Below are 12749 nucleotides of genomic sequence, written 5' to 3'. Positions count from 1 at the left end.
TGGGAAAAGTGGTCTTCGCGTTTGCGAGACCAGGCTCGCGTTCGCGAAGGAGGAAATCCGGGCAGCATAATTTTGTGCTTCGCGAACGCGAGGAAGCTTCCGCGTTCGCGAAGAAGAAACGCCTGGACAAAAACTTTAAGTTCTAAAAATGGGATTTCGTCCCATTTTTCATTTTTGACAAATTGGAGCTCGGGAAGAGGCGATTTTTGGGAGATTTTCAAGAAAAATAACGGGGTAAGTGTTCTTAACTCAATTTTAGTCAAATTACCCGAATCCATGGTTGTATTTAACATTTAATTGGTGAATTAAGTTGGAAGATTTAGAAAACTCTCTTGGTTTAAATTGAAGATTTGAGGGTCGAGATGATGTCGGAATTGGATAAAATTTATATGGTTGGACTCGTAGTTGAATGGACGTTCATATTTTATAACTTTTGTCGGGTTTGAGACGTGGTCCCCACGAGCGATTTTTGAGTTAAATTTCAAATTTTTGTTGAAAAATCTGTATTTTCATATGGAATTAATTCATATAATTTTTGTTGACTAAATCGAATTAATTATGACTAGATTCGAGCCAATCAGAGTCGAAAAATAGAGGGAAAGGCATTCTTATTGACTGATTGAGCTTGGCTTGAGGTAAGTGGCTTGTCTAACCTTGTGTGGGGGAAATTTCCTTAGGATTTGATACTGTTATAACATTTTGTGATATGTGAGGGCCGTGTACGCGAGGTGACGAGTGCGTACACTGGCTAAATTTGAAAATATCAGTTCTTGTTGAGTAGTCTTCTTTTAAATTCTTTAACTGAGTTGCCTTAGAATATGTAGTGATCATGTTTAGCCTAGCATCACATGTCTACGAGCCTTAACTCTTACATGCAATATGTGCAAGATGCTTAACTGAATTACCTGCTTTCCTTGATTTGATTTAAATCTTTAACTGTAAGATTTCTTGCTGAAAAATTTGTTGTTCCTCCGACTACCATATTTACTTTTGGGACTACGAGGCGGTTCCTCAAGAGATCCCCATGTACTGTATATTTACTTTTGAGACTACGAGGTGGTTCCTCGGGAGATCCCCTATACTGCATATTTACTTTTGGGACTACAAGGCGGTTCCTCGGGAGATCCACCTATATTGCAGATTTACTTTTGGGACTACGAGATGGTACCTCGGGAGCGTCCCTGTTGTTTACCTCTAATTGTTGTGTTATTATCTTTCTATAAATTTCGTTTATTTATCAGTCACTTCATTACCCTATTATAAATTTTTGCCTTATTTATTATTATTTCCAGTAGGGCCTGACCTAATCTCGTCACTACTCTACCGAGGTTAGGCTTGGCACTTACTGGGTACTGCTGTGGTGTACTCATACTACGCCTCTGCACATCTTTTTGTGCAGATCCAGGTACTTTCTATCAGACCAGGTATCAGTGAACTAGCTGTACACGGAGACTTCAAGGTACATCTGCCAGCGTCCGCAGACCTCAAAGCCCCCCTCTATCCTTATTATGTTGTCTTCCTGTTTTCTCTTTAGACTCTGATGTATTGAGACACTCAGCATAAATTTTTAGAAGTTTGTGACTTATTTTTATCGGGTTTTGGGAGTTGAAATTATTGGACTGCAGTTGTATATTTAATTCATATGTTGAGAATTTGGCTTCAGTTTTATTTTATGTATTTCTGCAAAAATTGTTAGGCTTACCTAGTCTTAAAGACTAGGTGCCATCACGACATCCTACGGAGGGTGAATTTGGGGTCGTGACAAGTTGGTATCAGAGCTCTAGGTTACGAGTCACAAGCAGGTTTAGTAGAGTCTCGCGGATCGATACAGAGACGTCTGTACTTATCTTCGGGAGGCTATGGAACTGTTAGAAAAATATTAACTTCTTTGATTCCTTATCGTGCACATTTGTTGATTTCAAAATTCTAAACTCTTGTCCTTCTATTCTCTCAAAGATGGTGAGGACACGCACAACTGGGTCCGATGATCAGACACCCACGCCCACTGCTGGAGCCGCAAGAGGCCGGGTCAGAGGCCGAGCCAGAGGCCGAAGAAGACCACGTGGTGCAGCCAGAGCACCTACACGATTTGTTGCAGTAGAGCCACCAGTAGCTCCAGTTGAAGAGCAGGCACCTGAGACGCCTGTTACTACCCCTGCACTTCAAGAGACTCTTGCCCAGTTTTTGAGCATGTTTGGCACTCTAGCTCAGGCAGGGTTGATTCTACTTGCTCCGGCCACATCTCAGGCCGGGGAGGAGCAGAGACTCCCGCCGCCCGTACCCCAGAGCCACGGGCACATGTTGACCATGCCCCAGAGGTTATACCAGTGCAGCCAGTTGTCCCAGCTCAGCCCAAGGTTAGGGCATCAGTTTCGTAAGGGGAACAGCTCTGGCTCGAGAGGTACAAAAAGTACCACCCTCCCACTTTCAGCGGTTTGGCTTCAGAAGATGCTCAGGGTTTTCTTGAGGAATGTCACCGCATCCTCCGTATTATGGGTATTATGGATTCTAGTGGGGTTTCTTTCATGACATTTCAGCTTAGAGGAGCGGCCTACCAGTGGTGGCAGGCATCCGAGTTGGATAGTCCGGCTGAGGCAGCTTCACTCACTTGGACTCAGTTTTCATATATGTTCTTGAGGGAATATGTTCCTCAGAGCCTTAGAGATACATGATGTGCAGAGCTTGAGCAGTTGCGCCAGGGTTCTATGACTGTGTCATAGTATGCGGTCTGATTCAGTGATTTGGCTAGGCATGCACCAGCCTTGGTTGCTATTATTCGAGAGCGAGTTCGTCGATTTATTGAGGGGCTCCACCCTAGTATCAAATTCAGTATGGCCCGAAAGCTGTAGATGGACATCGCATACCAACATGTGGTGTCAATTGCTAGGAAATTGGAGGATATGCGTATCCGGGAGAGAGAAGAGAGAGAAGATAAGAGACCTCGAGATTCTGGCATGTATAGCAGTTTTTGTGCCCCAGCTGCAGCTCGTCAGGGTAGTGGTTATAGGAGTCGCCGTGTTCATTCAGTACTTCCAGCCGCCAGTGTTACTCCAGCCACTCCTAGGCCCCAGGATCCCTACTATGCACCGCCAGTGTCTAGTGTACCTCATATACGGGGTGCTTCCAGCGGTAAGTCCAGTCGATCAGGCCTGAGCCAGTCACAACAGCCACGTCCTCCGAGAGATTGTTTTGAGTATGGTGACACTCATCATATGGTTAGGGATTGCCCCAGATTCAGGTTGGGTGCACCTCCACAGATTTCGCAGGCCCTACCTATTCCACAGGGCCATCAGGCTTCTTAGGCCATGATTACTGCACCAGTTGCTACTCCACCTGCACAGCCAGCTAGAGGTGGAGGTCGGACAGGTAGAGGTCGCCCTAGAGGGGAAGCCAAGCCAGATATTATGCCCTTCCTGCTAGGACAGAGGCCGTTGCATCCGATTATATTATCACGGGTATTTTTCCGGTCTGTCATAGAGATGCATCAGTTTTATTTGATTTAGGCTCCACTTATTCTTATGTGTCATCTTATTTTGCCACGTATTTGGGCGTACCCCGTGATTCTTTGAGTTCTTTTGTTTATGTATCTACACCCATAGGTGAATCTATTATTGTTGACCGCGTGTATCGGTCGTGTTTGATTGTTATCAGTGGTTTTAAGACCAGAGCTGATTTATTATTGCTCAGTATGGTGGATTTCGATATTATTTGGGGCATGGATTGGTTGTCGCCCTATCACGCTATCCTCGATTGTCACGCCAAGATGGTGACGTTGGTTATGCCAGGTCTACCACGGCTAGAGTGGAGAGGTACCTTGGATTATATTCCTAGCAGGGTTGTTTCATTTTTTAAGGCTTAACGAATGGTTGAGAAGGGGTGTGATGCGTATCTGGACTATGTGAGAGATGTTAGTGTTGATACTCCTACCATGGAGTCAATTCCGATAGTTAGGGACTTTCCCGATGTATTCCCAGCAAATCTTCCGAGTATGCCACCCGACAAGGATATTGACTTTGGCATTGATTTGTTAGCTGGAACTCAGCTCATTTCTATTCCACCATATCGTATGGCCCCAACAGAATTGAAAGAATTAAAAGAGGAGTTACATGAGCTGCTTAATAAGGGTTTTGTTCTGCCTAGTGTATCGCCTTGGGGTGCTCCTGTCTTATTTGTGAAGAAGAAGGATGGTTCTATGCGGATGCGTATTGATTACCGCAGTTGAACAAGGTTACAGTGAAGAACAGGTATCCATTCCCTCGTATTGATGACCTATTTGATCAGCTTCAGTGTGCCAGAGTATTCTCTAAGATCGACTTGCGTTCAGGCTATCATCAGTTGAAGATTCGGGAGCCAGATATCCTGAAGACTACTTTCAGGACTCGGTATGGTCATTATGAGTTCCTTGTAATGTTAGTTGGGCTGACCAATGCCCCAGCAACATTTATGTACTTGACGAATAATGTATTTTAGCCCTATCTTAATTCTTTTGTCATTGTTTTTATTAACAACATTCTGGTGTATTCCCGGAGTCGGGAGGATCATGAGCAGCACCCGAAGACTGTGCTTCAGACTTTGAGAGAAAAGAAGTTATATGCAAAAATGTTAAAGTGTGAATTCTCGCTTGATTCAGTGGGATTCTTGGGTCATATAGTTTCGTGTGAAGGGATCAAGGTAGATCCGAAGAAGATTGAGGCAGTGCAGAGTTGGTCCAGACCGTCCTCAGCTTTGGAGATCCGGAGTTTCATTGGTTTGGCAAGGTATTATCGCCGATTTGTAGAGGGTTCCTTTTCTATTGCTGCACCTATGACCAATTTAACCCAGAAGGGTGCTCCGTTCAGGTGGAACGAGGGGTGTGAGGAGAGCTTTCAAAAGCTCAAGACTGCTTTGACTACAACCCCAGTATTGGTGTTGCCTACAGGTTCAGGATCTTATATTGTGTATTGTGATGCGTCGCATATTGGTCTCGGCGCAGTCGTGATGCAAGACGGTAGGGTGATTGCCTATGTGTCCAGACAATTAAAGGTACATGAGAAGAATTATCATGTCCACGACCTTGAGTTAGCAGCTATTGTTCATGCCTTGAAGATTTGGCGACATTATTTGTACGGTGTCCATTGTGAGGTTTATACCGATCACCGGAGTCTACAGCATCAGTTTAAACAGAAGGATCTTAACTTGCGGTAGCAGAGGTGGTTGGAGTTGCTTAAGGATTATGATATCACCATTCTCTATCACCCTGGGAAGGCCAATGTAGTGGCTGATGCCTTGAGTCGTAAGGTGGAGAGTTTGGGCAGCTTAGCATATTTTCCGGTAGCAAAGAGGCCTTTAGCCTTGGATGTTCAGGCCTTGGCCAACCAGTTTGTTAGATTGGATATTTTCGAGCCGAGCCGAGTTTTGGCTTGTGTGGTTTCTCAGTCTTCTCTTTATGATCGTATCAGAGAACGTCAGTATAACGACCATCATCTGCTTGTCCTTAAGGACACAATTCAGTACGGTGATTCCAAGGAAGTCACTATTGGAGATGACGGTGTATTACGGATGCAGGGAAGGCTATGTGTGCCCAATGTAGATGGTTTGCGTGAGTTGATTCTCCCGGAGGCTCACAGTTTGTAGTACTCTATTCATCCAGGTGCTGCAAAGATGAATCAGGACTTGAGACAGCACTATTGGTGGAGGCGGATGAAGAAAGACATAGTGAAATATGTAACTCGGTGCCTAAATTGTCAACATGTGAAGTATGAGCATCACCGACCGGGTGGATTGCTTCAGAAATTAGAGATTATAGAATGAAAATGGGAGCGGATCACTATGGATTTTGTTGTTGGACTCCCAGGACTCAGAGGAAGTTCGATGCAGTTTGGGTGATTGTGGATAGATTGACCAAGTCAGCTCATTTCATTCTTGTGGTTACTACTTACTCTTCGGAGCAGCTGGCTCAGGTTTACATTCGCGAGATTGTCAGGCTTCATGGTGTACCGGTATCTATCATCTCTGACTGGGGTACGCAGTTTACATCACGGTTCTGGAGGGCCGTACATCGTGAGTTGGGTACTCGAGTAGAGTTGAGTACATCATTTCACCCTCATATGGACGGACAGTCCGAGCGCACTATTCAGATATTGGAGGATATGTTTCGTGCGTGTGTGATATATTTTGGGGGTGCTTAGGATCAGTTCTTTCCACTTGCGGAGTTTACTTACAATAACAGTTATCAGTCGAGCATTCAGATGGCACCATATTAGGCCTTATATGAGAGGCGGTGCCGGTCTCCAGTGGGTTAGTTTGAGCCGGGCGAGGCTAGGCTATTGGATACAGACCTGGTTCAGGATGCTTTGGAAAAGGTTACATTAATACAGGATCAACTTTGTACAGCCCAATCTAGACAGAAGAGTTATGCGGATCGAAAGGTTCGTGATATTGCATTCATGGTTGGTGAGCGGGTCTTGCTCCGAGTTTCGCCCATGAAGGGTGTTATGAGGTTCGGAAAGAAAGGTAAGTTGAGCCCTAGGTATATTGGGCCTTTTAAGATTCTTGAAAGGATTGGAGAGGTGGCTTACATACTTGCACTACCACCTAGTCTCACTGCAGTTCATCCAGTGTTCCATGTTTCCATGCTCCGGAAGTATCACGATGATCCATCTTATGTGTTAGACTTCAGCTTAGTCCAATTAGACAAGGATCTATCTTACGTTGAGGCCATTTTGGACAGAAAGGTTAGAAAATTGAGATCGAAGAGCATTGATTCAGTAAAAGTACAGTGGAGGGGTCATCCGGTCGAGGAGACGACTTGGGAGACCGAGCATGATATGTGTAGCTGTTATCCTCATCTTTTCACCACTCCAGGTATAATTCTAAACTCGTTCGAGGACGAACGTTTGTTTAAGGGGGGAGAATATAACGACTCGGTCGGTCGTTTTGATTATTATAGCCTCGTTCCCTCATTTACTGCTCATTATGTACTTTATAGCTATTATGTGACTTGTCGGGGTAGTCAGTTCGGGTCCGGTAAGATTTCGAAATGAATTGAGACACTTAGTCTTAAGGATGAAAACTTAAGTTGAAAGTTGTTGACCGGATGTTGACTTATATTTAAACGACCCCAGGATAGAGTTTTGATGATTCCAATAGCTCCGTATGGTGATTTTGGACTTAAGAGTGTGTCCGAAAAATTATTTGGAAGTCCGTAGTTAAATTAGGCTTGAAATGGCTAAAATAGAAATTTAAACTTGGAAGTTTGACCGAGGAGTTGACTTTTTGATATCGGGGTCGGAATCCGATTCTCAAATTTGAATAGGTCCGTTATGTCATTTATGACTTGTGTGCAAAATTTGAGATCAATTGGACTTGATTTGATAGGTTTTCGCATCGAATGTAGAAGCTGGAATTTCATAGTTTCATTAGGCTTGAATTGAGGTATGATTTGTGATTTTAGCGTTGTTTGATGAGATTTGAGGTTTCGACTAAGTTCTTATGATGTTTTAACACTTGTTGGTATATTTGGTTGAGTTCCCGGGGGCCTCGGGTGAGTTTCAGATGGTTAATGGATCGAAATTTGGACTTAAAAAGCTGCTGGAATTTTTCTGATGCATGTATCTAATTTCCTTCATCGCGTTCGCGAGGGGAGTCCCGCGTTTGCGAAGAGGAAATTTGGACTGGCCCATTTTGTGTTTCGTGTTCGCGACCGAGGGCACGCGTTCGCGAAAGGTCGAGGGGCAAAGCTACACGTTCGCAATAGAGGCCTTGCGTTCGCGAAAAGGAAAGCCGGTCTGGGGGAAAGTAGTCTTAGCGTTCGCGAGACCAGGCTCGCGTTCGCGAAGGAGGAAATCCGGGCAGCACAATTTTGTGCTTTGCGAACGCGAGGCAGCTTCCGCGTTCGCAAAGAAGAAACGCTTGGGTAGAAACTTTAAGTTCTGAAAATGGGACTTCGTCCCATGTTTCATTTTTAACAAATTGGAGCTCGGGAAGAGGCGATTTTCCCGAGATTTCAAGGAAAACAACGGGGTAAGTATTCTTAACTCAATTTTGCTCAAATTACCCGAATCCATGGTTGTTTTTAACATTTAATTAGTGAATTAAGTTGGAAGATTTAGAAAACCCTCTTGGTTTAAATTGAAGATTTGAGGGTCGAGATTATGTCGGAATTTGGTAAATATTTTATGGTTGGACTCGTGGTTGAATGGGTGTTCATATTTTGTAACTTTTGTCGTGTTTCGAGACGTGGTCCCGGCTGGCGATTTTTGAGTTAAATTTTAAATTTTTGTTGAAAAATCTGTATTTTCATATGGAATTAATTCCTATAATTTGTGTTGACTAAATCGAATTAATTGTGACTAGATTCGAGCTGATTGGAGTCGAAAAATCGAAGGAAAGGCATTCTTATTGACTGATTAACCTTGGCTTGAGGTAAGTGGCTTGTCTAACTTTGTGTGGGGGAAATCCCCTTAGGATTTGATACTGTTGTAACATTTTGTGATATGTGAGCACCGTGTACGCGAGGTGACAAGTGCCATAAGCTAAATTTGGAAATATCGGTTCTTAATTAGTGGTCTTCTTTTAAATTCTTTAACTGAGTTGCCTTAGCATATGTAGTTATCATGTTTAGCCTAGTATCACATGTCTACGTGCCTTAACTCTTACGTGCAATATGTGCAACATGCTTAGCTGATTTACCTACTTTCCTTAATTTGATTTAAATCTTTAACTGTAAGATTTCTTGCTGAAAAATTTGTTGTTCCTCCGACTACCTGCTACATATTTACTTTTGGGACTACGAGGTGGTTCCTCGGGAGATCCTCCTGTACTGCATATTTACTTTTGGGACTGCGAGGCGGTTCTTCGGGAGATCCCCCTGTACTGCATATTTACTTTTGGGACTACGAGGCGGTTCCTCGGGAGATCCCCATGTACTGCAGATTTACTTTTGGGACTACGAGGCGGTACCTCGGGAGCGCCCCTGTTGTTTACCTCTAATTGTTGTGTTGTTATCTTTCTATAAATTTCATTTATTTCTTAGTCACTTCATTACCTTATTATATTTCTTAGTCACTCCAGTAGGGCCTGACCTGACCTCCTCACTACTCTACCGAGGTTAGACTTGGAACTTACTGGGTACCGTTGTGGTGTACTCATACTACGCTTCTGCACATCTTTTTGTGTAGATCCAGGTACTTCCTATCAGACCAGATATCAGTGAACTAGCTGTACATGGAGACTTTAAGGTACATCTGCCAGCATCCGCAAACCTCGGAGTCCCCCTCTATCCTTATTATGTTGTCTTCCTGATTTCTCTTTAGACTCTAATGTATTGAGACACTCATAATAAATTCTTAAAAGCTTGTGACTTATTTCTACCGGGTTTTGGGGGTTAAAATTATTGGACTGTAGTTTCATATTTAATTCATATGTTGAGAATTTGACTTCAGTTTTATTTTATGTATTTCTGCAAAAATTGTTAGGCTTACCTAGTCTTAGAGACTAGGTGCCATCACGACATCCTACGGAGGATGAATTTGGGGTCGTGACATTGATCGAATTCAAACTTCTAGGTACTGATAACTACAATTTGTGGTGTCGATCTATGAGTATTGCACTTTTCACAAAGAACAAGGTTGGTTATATTGATGGAACATGTGAGAAGAAAAAGCTTAGGAAGGAATTACTTGATCAGTGGGATAGATGCAACGCTTTTGTTCTCTCGTGGATCATGAATACTGTCACAAATGAGCTTTGCAGTAGTGTTATTTATGCATCTTCAGCATATAATGTGTGGAATGACTTAAAGGAGAGGTTTGATAAGAGAAACATTTCACGAATCTACAATTTGCATCAGGAAATTTACGGCTTAAAGCAAGGACTCGCACCAGTTTCCACCTACTTCTCAAAATTGAAGGATTTATGGGATGAATATGATGCTATGACACCTACACCATCGTGCCCTTGTCCAAAATCAAAAGTATTCATTGAGCATATTCAACATCAGCGACTAGTTCAATTTCTGAGTGGGCTAAATAAGTCATTTGCACAAGCAAAGGGACAAATCATGATGATGATACCTACATTTACTATCAATGTAGCTTATGGAATAGTAGTACAGGATGAAAGCCAACGAGCTAGAGCTGCTGGTGTAACCAACTTGGAAATAGGAGCTACTGCTGTGGGTTATAACACAGGACATGTATGTGGTGTAGTTCCCTACAACCTAGGTCATAAAGTTAATTAATCAAGTGAATTATAACTCAATGCAAGGGGCACCTCCAATGTACAGACAAAAAGCATAACTCTATTGTGACTACTAGAAACTAAAAGGTCACACTAGGGATAACTATTACAAGTTAGTAGGGTATCCTACCGATTACAAACCAAAGAGGAAATCTTTTGCTAGAAACACTGCTGCAGCTCACAATGTGCAACTTGATGTCACTCAAGGATCAGAAGAGCAGAAGGAGCACAAAGATATTTCTCCAGGGAATGGCAACGTTTTTATAGAGGAGCAGTATCAATAACTACATCAAATGCTTAATAAATGTACCACACCTGTTTAAACAAAAGCTTATGCTAAAGTGACAAGTATACCTATCTCACTTCTGAGCAAAATTAAAAAAAATAGATGGATTATAGACTCTGGAGCCACTAATCACATGGTCTATATCCGGATGTATGCAAAGATTTTGTAGAGCTTTCTAAGACTGATATGAGAAGAGTGCAACTGCCAAATGGTGAAACAAGTGTCATTACTCACTTAGGATCGTCCAATATCTTAGATAATCTACATGTTAAGAATGTGTTGTATGTAGGTGAGTTTAGGTATAATTTGTTGTCAGTATCAAAACTTAACAAGGATTCAGGATTATTCATATCCTTCTTTCCTAACTGTTGTGTGTTCCAGGACATCTATAGTGGGAAGGTGAAGGGGATTGGTAGATTGGAGCATGATCTATATGTGTTGAATCTGGTTATTCAAGGCAACTACACAGGAGATTTAGGACTTCATGATATTTCTTCTTCATTAGTAGTCAATAGAATAAATGGCATTCTATGGCATGGAAGATTAGGCCATGTGCATGTTGATACAATGAAGAGATTTCATATGTTTAATAATGCAAGGATCATTGACGTACTGATCATTGGGATGTATGCTCTCAGGCAAAACAAAGCAGACTGCCTTTTCCTAATAGTAGCAATAAAAGTGATGTTTTTGAAGAACTTATTCATGCAGATATATGGTGGCCCTTTAAGGTACCTACTCATGGTGGTAAGAGGTTCTTCCTCACTCTAGTGGATGATTTTAATAGATATACTTGGGTATGTCTTATGAATTCTAAAGATGAGTCAGTAGTTGTACTAAATTATTTTCTTACCTTGATGAATAGTAAGTTTTCTGCTACTATGAAAACCATCAGGACTGATAATGGTGGAGAATTCATAAATAGCCAATTAAAAGAGTTGTTAAGCTCTGCATGTATCACTCATCAGAGCAGATGTCCCTACACCCCACAACAGAATGGGGTTATAGAGAGGAGACACACATACATCCTAGATACTGCTAGAGCCTTAAAGTTTCAAGCCAATTTGCCCTTAAGGTTCTGGGGAGAGTGTGTAATGACAGCAATGTATCCCATTAATAGAATTCCATCTAGAGCCTTAGGAGGTAAGTGTCCATTTGAGCTGGCATTTCACAAACAATCATCTCTTGATCATCTGAGGGTTTTTGGATACCTTTGTTATGCAGCAAACCTCAAAAAGCAGGAAAACTTTTCTCTAAATGCAATGCCTGCTGTACTTTTAGGCTATTCACTGGTACAAAAGGGATACAAACTATTTGATTTGCATAATCATTGTGTATTTGTGAGCAGGGATGTTATTTTTAAAGAGGAGTCGTTTCCCTTCAAAGACACTTTGCCTATATCTCCTTCTGAATCCACTACAGTTTAGCATTCTCTTAGTGTACCTTTTGACTCAGAAGATCTGTATATTCCTACCATTTCCTCTTATGAGACCCCTGCTAAAACTGATACCTCTACTGCTGCTTCTCCCATTAGTTCACCTGCTAGTTCTTCACAGTCTCCAGTTCCCAGCTCTCCACCAATGGTGCATACTGAAGCTGCAGTTCTATCCACTGTTAGACACTCTACTGGAGTGTCTAGGCCTCCTATATGGATGAGTGATTATGTGGTGCCTCAGTAGAAGCAGAGCTCTTGTGTTTATCCTATTTCAGATTCCATCAATTACCTCTCATTACAACCATCCTATTCTAAGTGCCTTGAAGCCTACTCTGCTGAAGTAGAACCAAGAAACTTCATTGAAGCTGCTCAAGATCCCCAATGGGTTGCAGCTATGCAACAAGAGATTCAGGCTCTAGAGGATAATCAGACATGGAGTCTAGTCTAATTACCAGCAGGCAAACAACCCATATTATGTAAATGGGTTTACAAAATCAAGTACAAAACCTCAGGGAAAGTACAAAGGTATAAGGCTAGACTTGTGGCTAAGCGCTATACTCAGAAAGAAGGCTTAGATTACATTGATACATTCTCACCTGTGGCCAAAATGGTCACTATGAGATCTGTCATAGCAGTTGTTGCACACTCAGGCTGGCCTCTTTATCAAATGGATGTTCACAATGTATTTTTGCAAGGTGATTTGAATGAAGATGTGTATATGACTATTCCTTCTGATTTCTCTAAGGATTTTGCAAGGCAGGGGGAGTATCAGGTCTGCAGACTTCATAAGTCATTGTATGGTCTTAAACA

The 12749-nt window shown here is 42.3% G+C and overlaps 1 protein-coding gene across 1 annotated transcript; it reads left to right on the top strand.

The window, feature by feature from the left end:
- The first annotated feature begins 2849 nt into the window (after positions 1-2849).
- On the top strand, positions 2850-12387 carry LOC142177336 (uncharacterized). The gene is made up of 9 exons (XM_075245811.1): positions 2850-3129; positions 9546-10174; positions 10296-10475; positions 10886-11056; positions 11143-11301; positions 11473-11647; positions 11729-11796; positions 11932-12171; positions 12256-12387. The coding sequence occupies exons 1-9, from the start codon at positions 2850-2852 to the stop codon at positions 12385-12387; spliced, it is 2034 nt and encodes a 677-aa protein (XP_075101912.1).
- The last annotated feature ends 362 nt before the right edge of the window (positions 12388-12749 follow it).

Source organism: Nicotiana tabacum, chromosome 23 (assembly GCF_000715075.1).
Source record: "Nicotiana tabacum cultivar K326 chromosome 23, ASM71507v2, whole genome shotgun sequence".
NCBI lineage: Eukaryota > Viridiplantae > Streptophyta > Magnoliopsida > Solanales > Solanaceae > Nicotiana > Nicotiana tabacum.
The sequence above is the reverse complement of the archived record's forward strand: the minus strand, read 5'-3'. Positions and strand labels throughout refer to the sequence as shown.